At 42.3% G+C, this 17,805-nt stretch overlaps 1 protein-coding gene across 1 annotated transcript in view; it reads left to right on the top strand.

Moving 5' to 3' along the window:
* CLTC (clathrin heavy chain) overlaps positions 1-17,805 on the top strand; it is a 972,839-nt gene that overhangs the window by 200,673 nt on the left and 754,361 nt on the right. The window contains exons 4-5 of the mRNA XM_086954957.1: positions 11,116-11,277; positions 14,645-14,758. Of these exons, the coding sequence (XP_086811083.1) occupies positions 11,116-11,277; positions 14,645-14,758 (276 nt within the window). The remainder of the gene's footprint in view (positions 1-11,115; positions 11,278-14,644; positions 14,759-17,805) is intronic.

Raw genomic sequence — 17,805 nt, 5'->3', positions numbered from 1 at the left:
AAAAGAAAAGCTGAAGTAATGGCAAGATTTTAGGAGAGTTACTTAGGTCTTTCTATAATTCAATTGGAACCATTGGGGTAAGCGAGTTTACATATGGCATAGGAACCAAACGCTAGGTAGATTAATGCTTGAGAGATTGCAGAGTTCCGTATAATTTCTTACAAGTAAATTGTTCTCCTTAATAAGGGATGTTTAAATCCTGAAATGCGTAGTTTTACTAAAGCAATAAAAATAATAGATTGAAATAGTTTCTGAATAAGAAGCTTCCTTGAAATTAGATCTGAAGACTTATTTAAACCACAAGAATCTAAAGGATTAAATTCAGACCATGGTGTACTACAGTTATTTGGTTCAAAGAACCCAAAATATGTTACACACCTTCATCAGCCTTGGTGCATATGTAAACTCCCCTACTTTTGAGGTCCCAGCAGACATCCATTCTCCTGGCCCAGATGTTTAAAGTCACAGTTCCCGCACTGTACAGTTTGCTGAATATCTGGGCTCCTAAACTGCAGCTGTCCAGTTAAAGGTTTTAACTTTTATAAAGAAGTGATTATGCATACCCTGTACAATATGTCCAATAATTCGTGCTGTGAAAAAGCATTCTGCAGGATTCATCCTGGAGTCCTTCCAATACATAACTCTCCGGCTGTATACAGAACCACAGGTGCTCTCGCACAACATGTGCAGCTTGATTCTGTAGCGCTCTGTTTTGCTTGGTGCATACTACTTGAAAAGCAGCCACCCTTTGTACAGGATCAATGACTTGTCGACTCCTGTGTTCTTCACAGGGAATAAATCTCTGGAAACTTGGCAGATAAGTGTTCCATGTCACTACGGATTTTTATCAACTTGTTTGGTCTTGGATAGTCTTGGGCAGTGCAGCAAAGTTGTGAGTTGAAATGTATAAATAGAAGAACCAAAAACCGAATTCTGCTCGATTTATTTGAAGCTGGGTGTGGTGCCCTGTGCAGCCATCTTTGTTAAATCCCGCACAAACGCCTTCTTTTCCATGAATTTCCTCACTACCACCCTCCAACAATGCCCATCATTTTAATAGCACTACTCATTGTAATATAGGGTGTCGGAGCGCTTCACATCAATCACACACATTATACAAAGACCATGAATCATACAAGTCTGTAAACATTATACAAAAACAATGAATCATACAAGTGTGTAAAATCAATGTACGGTGAACGAGTGCTACAGGGTGTATGAGTTGCATAACATGCGTATTGTTAAGGATTGAATTGTTGGGGTTGATCTAATAAAAAATTATTACTACACAAAGGTACTCTTTTTTTTTTTTTTAGCAACCTTTGAATTGAAAAAAGAGGGAATACCAAGTTTCTAAGCCACTGCCTTGATGTGTTGCGTGAAGCTGTTCTATGCTGGTTATTTTATGCAAGTAATACAAGTATCTTGGATAAAAATCATTAACTCACTGTTATCTACATAAAATACAAATCTGTGATCTGCATGTTAAACATTGTGCTTTGCAGCTTGCACATTTATCCTCTTTTCTGAGGAATCTAAACTTCCTCTAGACTAGACAAAACTCCGACCTCTCAAGCAAGTATATTAATCACCACATTAACATGAAATGTTTATTATCACCTGGTAATTACAAATCACAGAAAGAGCCACTGTGGAGCATATGCCTTCAACCCGTATGATTTTAAAGCGAAGTGCCCCTGAGCTTGGTGCCAAGTGTGGCTGCTTTGGTCACACAACTAAGAAGTTGGCATTAATATTATTTAATGTTCTAGACAGTTGTGGACCCTCAGAGGAGGAGCCAGGGTGGTCCGTATACCACTTGTTAAGACTCACTACTTTAGCTTTCTGAAGTATTTCTCCCAGCTGATTGCCTTCCACCCGACCCCTACACCGCTGGTGCGACAATAACAAGATCGTCTGCACCCATCCGCAAACCCGACCACGACGAGCACCAGGATCCCTGGTCCTTCTAACCCCCACCACCGTTAAAACCCCATCACCCTCCACTCTCTCAACCCCAGATGCAACAGCTGCCAGCTATCGACGCCGAGCAACACCCAAGGCCTGATCTCCTGCCGACACTGCTGCTGCACCTTCATCCAACTCCGGTTCTCAGCAGTAGCCACCAACCCACCCAACACCAGAGCACACAAGCCACTGAACTGCATTCTCCTCAACGTACACTCCCTGCGCAGATATGCCATAGAAATCTGGAACCTCCTCAACACAACACTCCGATGACATTTGCGCTCTTTGTCCAAAGCCAAACGGCAGCCGTCATCCTCCTGGACCTATCGGAAGCCTTCAACACTATCTCTCACCGCACACTAGCCCCCAGACTCCATGACACCAGCATCCCAGGAAAGGCCCTGGACTGGATATGGTCATTCTTCATGGGCAGAACATTGAGAATAAGACTTGCCTCCTTCCTCTCAGAACCAACAGAGAACAGATGTTGAGTACTCCAAGGATCCTCACTCAGCCCCACCCTCTTCAACATCTACATGACCCCCCCTCGCAACCAACGTCCGAAACATGGGCTCAACATAGTCTCCTACGTCGATGACACCCAACTCTTCCTCTCCCTCACCAAGAAACCCGACATCACCAGGCGAAACTTCCAAGAAGGAATGGAAGCCGTCGCAACCTGGATGAAGAACAGCTGCCTGAAACTCCGCTCAGAGATAACGGAAGTCTTCATCCTCGGCTCCCCCCCTCCGCATGGTCAGACACCGAGTGTCCCCATACCTTAGGAAACACATCCACCCCGACAGACCATGCATGTAACCTCTACATCATACTGAACTAATCGCTCCATATAAATCACCAGATCAATGCCGTCTCCTCTGCATGCTTCAAAACCCTCCGTATACTACTTAAAACATTCAAATGGATACCCTCCGACTCCAGGAAAACTGTCTCTAGCCCCCTCATCAGCAGACTAGACTACGGGCAACGCCCTCTATGCTGGAATAAACAAAAAACTCCTCTGCAAACTCCAGACCGGCCAGAATGCCGCAGCCAGACGAATCCTCGATGTCCCAGGGCACAATCACATCACCATACCCCTCCACTATCTCCACTGGCTCCCTGTCGAAAGAATAACTTTCAAGCTGCTCACGCACACCTACTAGGCCCTCCACAACATCAGACCACAATACCTCCACTATCGCCCCTCTTTCCACGCCCCCAAGAGAAACCTCCACTCTGCCGACCTCTCCCTAGCCACTGTCCCAAGCTTCTACTGGAACAGAGTGGGTGAAGGTCATTCTACCTCGCAGCCAAGACCTGAAACGATCTCCCCCTACACCTCTGGCGAAACACGACACCGAACCACATCAGGAAAGACCTCTAGACCTGGCTCTTCGAATGACCCTATCGGGTCTACACATTGCCCCCCCCATCCCATCCCCCCTTCCAAAAAAAAGATATCACTAATGTTAAGTGTAGATTCTTGCTCGGAGGTTGTGGTCCCAGCCTCGATCCCAGAGCATGACTCATTTGCAGAGGAGCTCCATTAGAAAGCGAAGACTTTACTCTTTCCTCTGGTACCCCACATGTCTGAGCTCCTTCTCCAGGGTCAGCAGGAAGTCCCAGGGCATAAGCATAGATGGCTGGAAAATGTTCTGTTCAAAGGGGGAGGGTAGTGTTAATCACGCCTTGCTAGGGGGCCCAATTCTATTCCCTTCCCTCCTCCGAAATGATAAACACTCAAATATTTGTGTCACGAGGGCTCAACCCATCACTATGGGGTGTATGGAGCATGCTGACGTCATTGATTGGGGGTGAGAGGGATCTTGGGCTTACGTGGGAGCAGTTCCGTGTTGGCCCCAGTCAATATTTAAACTGAAGGAAGCCTCCAGTGCCATCACCCCATTTGCTCTAGCAGTGTGGAGCATCCTGGGACACGTTTTTGCAATGCATTGAAAAATTCAGTTTAGTACTTGTTCTCACTATAGGCATTAATAGATAACGTTTTCATTAAGTTGTCGTTACGCCAAAGGTAACGTACTGAGTTTAAACTATAACCACGTCTGTGGCTGAAAAGAACACTTTATTTACTCCCATAAATCAGCGAATGGAGGATTTGGGCATTTAATTCTTCTAGGAATTACATTTCTGCTTTTAGGATGTCAGATTTCATTGTCCAAAATAAACAGCATAGCCATAGTCGGTAAGGGAGTAGTATTTTCCTTTGTAATGGAACCCTGAACACAAGTCTACCTGCTTTTTTTTCACTCGGGTATTTTGTCAAAGGATCATTGGTGTATTGCAGGCTTTTTAGTTTACCTTGTTTCCCCTGAGAAGAGCACGCTGATTACATTTTCTGTCACAAGACGTGACTGCCTTGGCACATGCCCTCTTTGAGATGGCAAGATATCTTCGCGATTTTCTCCTACCATTGATGAATGTAGGACACTGAAAAACCAGCTTTGCTGGGTTTTCTAATTGAAAAAAAAAAGCATTTGCAATGCAAAAATAGGTCTCGCAGTTGCGAGATTTTTACCTATTGGCATTGTAAATGGCAATGCCATTTATTTGCGTTTAAAAAAATCCTGCAATAATGAAGCCATTGTCATTTACCATACCAATAGGTCAAAGTTTCTAAAATGCAAGACCTATTGCATGCTTGTTAACAACTGCCATTCTGAACCCAAATATCTGAAGGTGCTTTCACACGAGTTAATGAAGAAAAAAGTTTCATTGAAATAAAAAAGTTGGCCAAAGTCCCACAATTTAAGCTAAAAAGAAGCAATTTATCCTGGTGTTCCACTTTTATTTTTATTTATTTTATACTCTTCTATAGCGCATGAATAGACCCCCGGAGGGGTATCTCCGCGCTTTGCCAGTGAGAATAGCCTCGGATGGTAGTGAAGAGGTGAATGGTGCGTTTTGAGAGAGGGAGATCAGTTACTGGGGAATAAATGTGTTTTTAGGACCTTACGAAAGGTCAGATGGTTGGTCAGTGTTCTCATCTCAAGGGGTAGGGAGTTCCAAAGCTTTGGTCCAAGATGGGCCAGGGCTCGCCCTCCTTGTCTGGCCTTTTTTATTCTAGGCACCTGCAGAAGCTGCTGGTTACCAGAGCGCAGGGTTCGCCCAGGGGCGTAAGGCAGGAAGATGTTGGTCAGATATTTAGGGCCTTTGCCTATCACACTTTTGTGGATTGTGCATAAGGTCTTAAAATGCACTCGCTTCCTCACTGGTAACCAATGGAGTTTAGTCAGCAGTGGGAGGGAAGGAGTCCTGGGGGGGGCGTTGAGGACTATCCTTGCTGCCGTGTTTTGGATTACCTGCAGTTTTTTGAGCTGCCCTTCATTTGCTCCCAAAAGAAGGCCATTGCAGTAATCCACTCTGCTGATAACTAATGCCTGCACTAGTGTTTTTCTATGGCAGTCTGGTAGGTAGGGAAACACTCTCCTTAGCATTCCGATGGCTCGGAAGCAGGTACTCGCCACCTGGTTTACGTGGTCCTTGTAAGTAAGTGTTTGGTCTAGTAACACTCCTAGGTTTCTCACTGTGTTTTTGGGACTGGGAACAGGACCTAATTCCAGGGGCCACCAGTCCGGTGTCCAATGTGTTACTGCTTGTCCAAACAGCATGACCTCTGTTTTTCCTATATTGCATTGGAGACAGTTTGCTGACATCCAAGCAGATATTGCTCTCATTCCCTCTGCGAAAGATTTTTTTATCGCAGGTGTCGGTTCTTTAAAGGGAAAGAGGAGTTGGGTGTCGTCAGCGTACGACACTGGTGTAAACCCAAATGATCTTGCTAGGTTGGCTAGGGGAGCCACATACACTTTAACTTTGTGCAAATCAACCTGGAAATGGGTATCTAGTTGTCTTCCTTATGTTAAGACTTTGTTTTAATCCGTTTATGGATTTTTCAGCAGTTTTTATATAGCATGAACTCGACCCAAATGTATTTGAGCGCTTTACGTGACAGTTACATTATATACGATAACAATTCATTGTTCATATCCAGGGGGCGTGATTAAGTGATTTACCCAAAAACACAGGATGTTGAGCCGATTCTGAGACTAGAAGCTGGTTAGAAGTTCTGACCGTAACGCCACATCCTGGGTAGAGTGAGGCAGGCAACCCGACAGAAGCCACATAAACTGAGCTCGTTATAGGCTCGAAGTTCCAACAGGACCGTGAGCTGAGCCAGAGCCATGCTTCGTGCTCAAGCCCGGCTCGAACTTTCAGTGGCTCACCCACCTCTATTCAGAATGTAACCAATGCTGGAGCAATGTCATGCACTTTATCGCTGCAAAATACAACCTTTATATGCGTGGTACCCTTACCCACAAGGTGGTATGTGGTTAGTTTTAAAGCCGGTACTACTGGTTGCAGATATTACATCTGTTAGCTGCAAATCAGGGTATTATGCTGTTTCCATAGCTTCCTGGGACTCCACTATGCATTGCATAATTATGAGACATTTGGCATGTGCTCCACTATTGTAACTGACATGTAAGCGAGGATTTTTGCCAGCAATTTTGCCCGTGACAAAATAAAAACCTAGTCAACAGATCAAATATGATTTTAAATCATGCCGGTGCTGTTTCGAGAGTTGGGCCTAGCATGAATGAGGACTCTGCTGGCAGTGCGCAGTACCAGGGCGCCTGGAAAGCGCCCCACTGATTCCGCAAACACAATTTGAACAGAAGGCAGGTCAGGCTGTAGCTCTGCAGAAGGGATAGGAGTAGCTGCAAGGCACGGTCTAGGAAACCTGGCTCACTTTAGTCATGTCTCCCTTACTCCTGCTCAGTGGGGTAATTCGAGTATGCTTTGATCGCAGTGATTTGAACACCGACGGAACCAACTCAGCATCTCATCTTTGCAATGTGGATGAAATGGGGACTACTGGAAAATAAGATCACCTTTTATCAATGCCCGCAGTTTAGAGTGCGCATTGTGAGGTTGTTGCACACCCCTGACATAGAACAGCTTGAGATCTATAAAAAGAATGAAGTGAATCTACCAAAGCACCAAATAATAAAAGTTTGCCGCATAGGCTGCACTCATTCAATAAGAGATCTTGAGGGAATGCATTAGGAAACTTAAACCCTGATGGCTGTTCCTTACACATCGGATAGTGTGTTTATCCGACAAGAAAGTTGCACTGACTGGGAAATACACTGGGGTTTCGTGAACTATTTCTGCAGTACATTAACATCCCCAGAGGTGTTATATTAGTTCTCAATACAAATGTTAATCCTAAACATAACTAAACACGTATTGGGCATAATACAAATTACGTGAACTAAAAATAGTTAAAACGTAGAAGCACGAGGGAGCCCCAATAAGTAGAAAAAGTTACTTCAGTAAAAGGTCCCTTGCCCTCGGGCAGTTCTCGAAAAGGCTGTTTCATGACCCTGACAGATGTACTTCAAAGTTGCTATGGACTTTTGAGCGAGCTTTTTATAAACTGTGGACTCTGAATCACGACTTGAAGGTGAAGTCAGCCCCTGCAGTTCCCGGGGTAGCAGCACACACATTCACGGCCCTCAAAGCGCCGAAGTATGGGTCCTGAGTTAGTTTCATAGAGCAGGAGTGGGCCGTTCCCCTGGATGACACGGACACATGAATCACGCTAGCCACTAGTGCCGCTCGATGATTGGCTACCTACCACGTGTCCCATTACCTCCGTATTTGAGGCGCACACTTATGATGCTGCGTGAAGGCAGGCTGGGTGGCTTCAATAGGCGCAAATTCCCTGTGCCCACACTGATCCGGGGCACATGGGTCGTCTTCTGAGTTAGGCGAACTTACACAGTGAAGAGGTTGCAGACTACTCAGCTGGTGAAAGGCGGAACGTAACATTGTGCTATCTGGATTGACGAGACCCGCCCAGTGCCCGATTTTTAGCAATGAGTTCTTGCTACCTTACCACATGGAAAACAGGGAGCTCTGTAAACAGGTCTTCCTGTGAGCAAAAAACTCCTTATTTTCAAGAGCACGTCCGGTTTTGCTGGCCCTTACGTGGTCAGCTTATTCTTGACCAATGTTTTGCTTTGCATTTAGAGATTTGCAGTCTTGAACAGGACTAAAGATTAAGTGGGCGCCTTAATAATTAACTAGCAGTATATAAAATAAGTAGACCACTACGGAACACATAACCACCTACTGCACAAACTCTAAACTAAACTCTAGTTGGGCAGTGCTCCTTGGCAGAAATAATGATGTATCAGGAGCACTGCCAATTGGGAACCAGGAAAAAAGCAAAGCATGAGTGAGCCAATAGCAACCAGGATTACACCGTGATTACACTCCGTACAGTGATTATCACAGGTTTTCCAGACAGCGCATGCACGCTGCCAAGGCTCGACCTAAAAACGGCCTATGACCACAGTGGCTTAAACCTCAAAGAAAGGGCCATAGTAAGATTCTTCCAATTCCAGACTTCGTGTAAACCACTCAATAAGACAACCAAGGACATCCCTCTGAGAAAAAGGCAAATCTTTGGGATTACCTTTCTCCTTTATCCGCGTGTTGTCTGCAACATGTTCGACTTCGAGACTTAATTTCTTGAGGTCTCAATTGGTGTTGAGAGCTTCTTTGAACGTTGACTGTGGTATGGAGAGCTTTGATTTCAAGACTCTATTCAGTTTTGATGCCGCACGATTTCTCGGGATCATTCTATATCTATCCACTGAATGCTTGCAGTTGGGAACCAGCATTGACAAAGCCAATAGGTCTTACCTATGTAAGATCTTTGGCTTTGCTAATGTTTTTAGATATGTTTCAAATGTCTGAAAGTAATGTAAAAAAGCTATATGATGCAGCCAGTGTTGTCCACGTTATAGTGCTTTAAAAAATAATTCAGTTATGCTGCATTGAAGCTAGAGCTAGCTATATAATATGGCTAAAAAAACATTGACTAAGCCAATGGCTCTTGCATAGGCGAGACCTATTGACTTTCCCAATGCTTGGTATGGAATGCCATATGGTAATTTAGAAGTATTTATATAGTGTTCACACAGGCAGATGTGCTAATGTTCTAGAATGGAGAATGCCCTTGTCAAGGTGTTCGTGTCCAGGACCACACAAAACCTCTGAAAGTGTGCCATATATATGGGCTGAATGTAACATAAGTTGTAGGTCGACAGAAAAGTCCTCCAATAGGTTACAGCGTTTATTACAAGGATGCTTTAGGCTATGTGTTAATTTTAATGCTGTGGGTGCAAAAGACCCAAAAAAGCACGACTGTACTTGTTTAGTAGTAAAATATAGCAATAATCGGTGTTCGTAGAACTTTTGGCCCCAGTGCCACTTCATCTCCTGCACCATTCAAATCATTGCCTTAATGCCTGTAAGATAACTTCACTGTTGTGGCTGTTTAGTAGGAACATAGTGAATCCGAGTTCAGTGGGTTTCCTAGAGCTTTTGGCTCCTTTGCCACTGCACCTGTTGTACAATTCAAATCATTGGCCTAGTGCCTGTAAGGTAACTGTGCTTATGACTGCCTTTTTAGTAGTAACACATAGCAATAATCAGTGATAAGTGGGTTTCCTAGAGCTTTTGACCCCTGTCCCACCATGAAAAAACTATGGCAGCAGGAAAAGAGGCCTTCCCCTGTGCCGTAAGGGCCGGGAGGTAATCTTTTCACCATTCAAATCATGGCTTTAGTGCTTGTATGGTAACTGTGCTGTGACTGCTTGTTTAGTAGTAACTTATAGCAATAATTAGTGTTCAGTGAGTCGGTTTCCTAGAGTTTTTGGCCCCTGTGCCAAAACACCTGTTGCTCCATTCTAATCATTACCATAGTGCCTACAAGGACAAAAAAGGAAATTGTTTATATTCAGTGATGTGTTCTCAAAAAGGCACATGTGCAGACGGAATATATAATTATTGTGTACGTAAACATAAACACCGAAGCTTTCATAAAGAGTTTCTTTAAACTTATCCATCTCTCCAAACAAGTTGCACAGATGTTTTAAATAAGGCAAATGCTTTACAAATCAAAGTGAAAACTAAGCATTGTTATATTGTGTTACAATGTGGCTGGCTCTTTCCTGTGAAACTATCTTATCTTGTGCTTGATGGGGAGTGGGCCATAAAAAATGTAAAATTTTCAATATCACCACATTTTAGGCTGACGCTGAAACTGAAATATGGTTTTTGAAGGTTGTTCTTAAGGCAGTTTAACAAATTAAATAAACTTGCCCAAAAATGTTTGCAAAAAAAGTGCAAATATTTTATGCAGATAAAAAACGAGATACCTTTCGAGATGGCTATGTCTAAATTAAATTTCAAAAAGGGCACACTCGGGCTTTATGGAGAAATTATGCTGCATTCCTCTTTCGTATGAATGCTCTCACTTTGAAGTCAGCTAAAAGCAAAATAAACACCAGGCTCCCACGAAAACACAGCATGATATTTGACCTCTGCCTTTGAATGTCCAGCAAATGTGACAAGATAAGATTTAAAGGCCTGTTTATTACAGAAAACGAGGTTGTGGAAACATATGGTGAACACAGCTTTAGCATGGGGATGTAGCCTAAAGCAAAAAAACGCAGCAAATCATAAACCAGGAAATGTGAGTTACATACCACAAAGCTTACAGCATGCCAGGGTCGAATGCATTCCCAGGTCAACTTTCTGAAAGTCCCCAAGATGGTTTTTGAATACCAGACCGCTGTGCTGTCTGGTAAGCAGCGACCTGAAAAAGGGCATTGTTCCTTCACCATCAGGGCTTCCCTCACTCACTGCACTCGTCTGAAATCGACCAGCCTTCGCAAGTACGCTACTATATCTTCATAAAATTACTGGGAACAAATGAGGCCATCGGTCGCAAATGTCTGCCCCAAGAGGCAAAGTATTCTATTGGGGAAATTAATGTAGTAGTCTCTGTGGTTTCTGATATTGCACCATTTATACCCCTTTGTGTTAAAACAACGAAGTTCTATTAAATATTCCTTTCAGTAAACTGACTTTCAATTATTAGTCTTAATAAAATTCTGATTGTGTTCAGATTTTGTCTATTTGGAACAAAAAAAATGTTCATGCATAGGCCTCTCATGATTTTTTTTTTAACTCATTTGTCATAATTGAAAGTATGAAATGGCTCAGTACTCAAACAATTTACACTTCATGTCTATTTTTATACAGCAAAACCGTGTTGTGGGCGCCATGCAGCTCTATTCTGTAGATCGGAAAGTGTCTCAGCCCATCGAGGGACATGCTGCCAGCTTTGCGCAGTTTAAGATGGAAGGCAATGCAGAAGAATCAACGCTGTTCTGTTTTGCTGTGCGAGGACAGGCAGGAGGCAAGGTATGTAGAAGCGGAGCAAATGTACTCTTAAAAGAAGCGTCCTATGCCATTAGTATATTGTTCTGTTAAACAAAAATACAATTTTAGATAAGGTTGCTGTGGCAACGTTAAATGAAAAAAGCCTTAGCTATACAAGAAAATGATGCATCTCTTTTAAAAAAAATTTTTTTATTTGACAAGCAAGTCAAGGAGATCAACATATCAAATACATAGTCGGAAAAGATAAAATAAATCGAATTCAATTTGGTGCAAATTCATATTATAAAAATAAAAACACAAAAAAAGTAAGAGGTAGTTCCTAGTCAGGACAAATCGCTAATATTATCATAAACCGAGAAAAAACATACATGGTTCAAGTCATTACCTACATGGCAGAAAATTACCCCACATTTTAATAAACTTAATTTTGGCTTTGATTCCTCTATTCCTGGCAATAGCTTATTCCATAGTATAAATTTCATAAACCAATGACCACCATTCAGTTGTATGAGGAGGATTCGGAGAAATCCAAGCCCTTGCTACCACCAGTCTTGCACAAGCCAATGTAATATTTAGCAAATCTTTATAGATAGGACTAACCGGGTATATAGCCAAAAGTACAGCGGCGGCATTTAACGAAAAATTAATCAGTTGATTTTGGGTTAAAATATTTTCTATTTCCAACCAATATTTTGCTAATAATGGGCACAAGTAAATCCTATGTATAAGGTCTGCTGCCACCTGACCACATTTAGTACGATCATTGTTGGAGTTATTTTGTGCCCATTTTGAAATTTTTAATGGAGTGTAGTACAGTTGACTAATCGTCCTATAAGATTGGAGTTTTAAACTGGAAGACTGGACGGCTTTACTGATATTGACTAAGGCAGCGGAGATATTCTGGGTTGTCACGTTAGATCCTAAGCTGACAGTCCATTTTAGTGCCAATCTAGGGGCTTCGTCAGAGCTATTTTGGCTAAGACACTTGTATCCCAAACTAATTAGTGATTTTCTATGCACAGAATAGAAACATGTCCATATATCTGAGCTGGTAATTTCTACCAGATTCATTTTGCGTACTAAATAATCCTTAACTTGAATGTATTTGTATCTAATTTTTTCGGGCAATTTATACAAAAGTTGCAATGTTGGAAATTGTAGAAAACCATCCGTACCATAAAGATCCCCTAGTGTCTCAATACCATAGTTAGCCCATTCTCGGCCAATTTTATCTCTAAAAATATCTGGAAGCCCAGGATTATCCCATATTGGCAGCTCTTTATGAAAAAACGAAGTATTGCACTTAGTCAACATCTGTTTCCATATAAATACAGCATCTCTCGCAGTCTTAAATTTTACCCGTTTGAAGTAATTTGGGTCTTGTACATTAGCCAGGAATTGTTTTGAGTGACCACCTAGCATGAATTGGTGAAAAAAATATTGGTTATTAGCGACAAATAAGCTACGAAGCCGGCCTAAGAAAGAAGCAAAAAAATAAGCTTTGAAATCCAGGAAGTTTAAACCTCCCTTTTCAGGTGGGAGTTTTAATATTGTCATAGACCTGCGAGCCTTCTTATAGCCCCAAATGAAACTACTTAAAATGCCGTCTAATTTTTTTTTTTAAAGAATAAGTCATTAACGCAACAAGGTATAGAACGGAAAAGATATAAAAACTTCGGCAGTATGTTCATCTTGATCAAATTCATAGGACCTATGAGGTCTAATAGAATTTTGTGCCATTTTTTCAGAAGATTAGTCACTTCTTTTAATAAAGGATCATAATTTAATGAATTTATATCAGCGATGTTAGATGATATGTTTACCCCTAGATATACTGCAGATTGACAGAGTCCTTGCACTGGTAAGTTGGCCTTATAGTTCATAATGACTTGTGTTTTGTTTATATTTAATTTATAGCCAGAGATGGCTCCAACATTTTTAGCTTCTGCCGTGATCCCTATTAATGCATCCACGACATTAGTGGTGTAAATAGCGAACTCATCTGCATATGCTGTAATTTTTAGAGATTTACCTTCATGGAAGATAGGGGCAATCTTGGTTTGAGCTTCCAAAGCGTTAATAAATGGCTCCATGGAGAGAGCGAAGAGCAGGGGTGATAGTGGACATCCCTGCCGCATCCCTCGCAGGATTGGAAAAGCTGATGAGAGCCCCAGCATAGCTAATTTTAGCATTAGGGTCCTTATACAATGCCTGTATTCTTCTCAAAAAACGCCCTCTAAAACCAAATTGCCCTAGGACGCCCCACAAATAATCCCACCCCACTCGGTCAAACGCCTTCTCCGCGTCTAAAAGTATCATACCGAGTGGGGTGAGATCAGTTGTAGCAACGTCAAAAGCAGTAATAGCCATGTTGACATGTGTAGTGGTATCTCTCCCAACAACAAAGCCATGTTGTTCATTTACCAAATGGGGCATAAGAGGAGCTTAATCGCATTGCTAAAAGTTTAGAATAAACTTTAGTGTCAGTTTTTATCAGAGAGATAGGTCTATAAGACCCACACTCCACCGGAGGTTTATTTTTTTTTAGAAAGAACATAATTTTAGGTGTCTTCCATGAATCTGGGGCCTTCCCAGTAGCAGCAATTGAATTAATGACCAAGCAGAGCAGTGGTAGAATTTCATCTGCGCAGGTTTTATATAGCTCTATGGGAAGTGTATCCTCGCCAGCCGCTTTATTAGATGGAAGAGAGGTAACAGCGAGGCGAAGCTCAGATAATGTAACCTCCTCTTCCAATTGGTCAATTTAATGTTTGTTCCAAGTATGTTCCTGCATGCAAGTTCTTATTAGTATAGGATTGTTTCTGGGCTTCAGTGCATCTACTCTCGGGGGTATATAGATTTTCATAATATGAGACAAATTGTCCCAGAATTTGAGCTGGTTGAGTATATAATATGTTATGGGGACCCTTAATTGCTTTAACTAGGGTTGTTGCATGATCATCTGCGACTTTATATGCCAAAAGCTTCCCGACTCTATCCCGACTCTATCTCCACATTCATATTGAGATAATTTGTATTTGATAATTTTCGGGAGTTTTTCTCCCGAAGCGAGCTTTTAAGAGTTGAGCGCTGACTTACAAGTTTAATTTCTAATTGAGCTATACTTTGCGCGTTGCATCTCACTGAGGTTTCACTGATGGGAAGTAAAGCTGAGGGCATATACGGCTCTGGGGATGGAGCAAGCAGATGGTCTGTATTGTCCCTCTGTTTTTGAGCAGATGTTACCGTCTCACCTTGTGATTGTTTTATCTTAATTCAAATGGGGTTGTTCGTCTCATTTTCGGATAAGCAATGTCGATATCTCAAAGATGTGTGAAACTTCTACATGCTTTCGTTAATGCACCTTTAATCCTTTTTTATTCAATAGTTGCATATAATTGAAGTTGGCACGCCACCTACAGGAAACCAACCATTCCCAAAGAAAGCTGTTGATGTATTCTTTCCACCAGAGGCACAGAATGATTTCCCCGTTGCCATGCAGGTATAGTGCACAGAATTGTACTCTTTATAAAAAGTTGGGATTTTATTGTGTGAGGTTTGACGTAAGAGCTTGAGGACTATCTTTGGCAGTAAATCGGAGGCATATATGAGCGTAGCCCTCAGAGTGTGGCGTCACCGAGCATTAGTCTAAAGTTGAAGTAGTCATTTGCTGAGCGACTTGAGGCATCATACATTTAAGGACACATCCAGACTGCAGCGGACATGCCAGCTATCCTCGAGGTCTGCCCATCAGTCACCTGGAAGATTCCTTCAGCGCTGATTGAGAGTGACAGTTCATGTGCCACAGGGGCAGATCAGGGCACTCTGTGACAGCACGCCCTCACAAGCCGAAGCAGTCTCGAACCTGCAGCGAAAACCGCAGTTCAGTTTGGATGGTTGCCACTGACTGCCGAAAGCGCTTCAATTCCATAGCAGTTGCAGGTTGTGCACTATTACAAGTGTTAATAACATACATGTGTGATTTGATTTGCCTTACAAACACTGCACGATTAATTAACGTACTGTACTGCGCAGTACACATTCCCCATGAAATGCAGTTATGTTAAAGAATTTCATGACAACCATTAATACACAGGTTTAAGCGGTGGGTATCCACATTTTAATTGGTAATCGCCCACTTTAGTACTAGTAATTTGAAGGGAAAAAAACACTGCTTTTATTTTCTCTTGACGTAATCAGCTCAATACAGCTATTTCAGATTGACAGCTTACCCTTATAAGTGCAATGTGGTTTATCACTTTAAGTGGAAATGAAGTATGAGGAAGTATATGTAAATCTCGAATGCATTGCAAGTGGGAAAAGTGTTCCACTGCAGTTATGTTTCATATAGGTACCCCAATATAGGTTCAGGGAACCACCTAACCTTTCACCTATATTCTCCTCTACCATTACACTACATAACGGTTCTTGGGACTGACCTTTTACCTTGTTAAGGTATTCCTTGCAGGACGTGGGGTTTTCCCTGAAAACTAGCTTCATTCATTATGTATGAGGATGCTTGGAAACTCAGCAGGACTACCATCTCCTGCAGATTAACTATGTTAAAGGGTCATTCCTTCCATCATCCCAAGTCTGACATGACACAGTTAGGTAGAACCCCAGGGGGTGCCAGTTTTGGGTATATACACACCATATCTTTGTTGAGGCAAGGAGAGGAGAAAAAGGACTTCCATGCTGACACACTGCCTCGAAACGCTGAGGTTCCTGCACGCAGACACTCCACTTGCAGTGGTCTGACATCCCTTGCTGGGTGTCCATCTCGATACCAAGACGGGGTCCCACAGTCTCTCCCTTCAGGTAATGGGGTTGACTTTATCCTAGAGGGATTATTGGCTTTACGCATACATCCATGCGAAGTACAGTTAGATACATCTAGTTAGGGTTGCATCGTAGGAGTATGCATTTACTACTGTCATGTATTTTTATACTGGCCTGTATTAGTTGTTTTAGCACGATGGTAGACATCTACCATCCTTTATTCTGTTAGTGCTTATAATTATTTATATCTGTTAATGTCTAATGGTTGTTTTAGCACACCTATTTTACACTAGAATGACGCTGGTTCAATAAATGTTTATTGAAAAACGCCCCCACCGTTTTTTCTGTGTATCTCTCTGAGACAAAGTGAGCATGAGTGACTGAGAGAAAAGTATTGCACTGTTTCCATGATCATGAGTAATTAGGGTAGTCATTTTCGATAGTTGCCAAGAACTATTCTCTCCTTGGTAAGAGGGGTTTCTAGTGGCTCTGTGAGGTAACTGGTATATAGGCGACCATACTTGGTGGGGGTGTCTGGAATCAATCTTGACACCAATCCCACAGTCTAGGACGGTTGTCTTAATGCGCAGATCCTATATAGGTTTATAGGAAGTACACAACACTGCAGAATAAAATATCCAATCTCTAAGATGATGCTCTTACTGCAGAGTCCCTGCAGGTGTTTATAAATTAATTGCAGCCTAAATGAAAGCACAATCAGAAGCTGCATGCAAGCTAGTATTGTGCGAGCCCTTCAAGCAGGGCCACTAGAATTATGTGGCCCATGACCAAATTATGCGACAAGAAAAGCAATTATGTGGCATAATGCAGCATATTTTGTGATATTACTTTGTTATTTTTACCCTTTTTAACTCTGTATGAACATTGGTTGCGCCTCAGTAGTACCAGTTTAGCATCTGAACACAGCAATAAGAAACAGAAAGGTGACCGAGAAGTCAAACTTTGCAAATGGCGTTCCACAGAGTACCAACAAGTGTCTGTTAGTAACTTTTGAACCACTTGAGCTAGAAACAGTTTTTTTTGTTAAAATCTGCAGATTATGCAGCAGATGATGAATTATGTGGTAAATCGATAATTATGCAAAAAACGCTGCAGCCGCACAACCATATAATTCCAGTGGCCCTGCTTTAAAAGCTCACACCTGCTTGAGCCAGATACCCAGCTCTACTTTGGCACGGGATCCTCATGGACTCTCGAGCCCAACACCATCCGAGCCCTATCCCTCCCTCCACCCCCCGGCCTGAATCAAGAAAAACAAACTCCAACAGCGAGCCCGTGATGGTCCTGTTTACAAGGTATAACACCTTGTTGGTTGTCACAAGCAGTGAACAGCAGCATTGTGTTGCAACTCTAAAGGCACCAAAACAAACGTTCTGCCGTTTAGCACCTCTTTCTAGAAGACGACGCGCCTGTGTTGGTATTTTTTTAAAAGATGTAACAAAGTGGTGGGAGGATGCGACTGTTATGACCTAAACTGCATACTTTGGACCTGAGGAACCAGGTTCGAGCCTCCGCCAAAATCCATGATTCTAGGGAAATCACTTAATCTCCCCGTGCCTATAAACGAATGGGACCTTGTGTAATGTTACTGGTGCTCCATAAAGCGCTCCAATGCTTTCCGATCAAGTTTGCGCTAAATAAAACTGCAGAAAAGAAACTAGAACATTGGTCTAAGACTCTTAAAAGATAAATATGAACAATTTCCCTTTTAGCATGTCTATTTGAAAGCCAGTTCTCCTGTGTTGGTGT

Source organism: Lissotriton vulgaris, chromosome 2_1 (genome assembly GCF_964263255.1).
Source record: "Lissotriton vulgaris chromosome 2_1, aLisVul1.2, whole genome shotgun sequence".
Classification (NCBI taxonomy): Eukaryota; Metazoa; Chordata; class Amphibia; order Caudata; family Salamandridae; genus Lissotriton; species Lissotriton vulgaris.
Note: the sequence above shows the minus strand (reverse complement) of the source record. Positions and strands in the feature narration are given on the sequence as shown.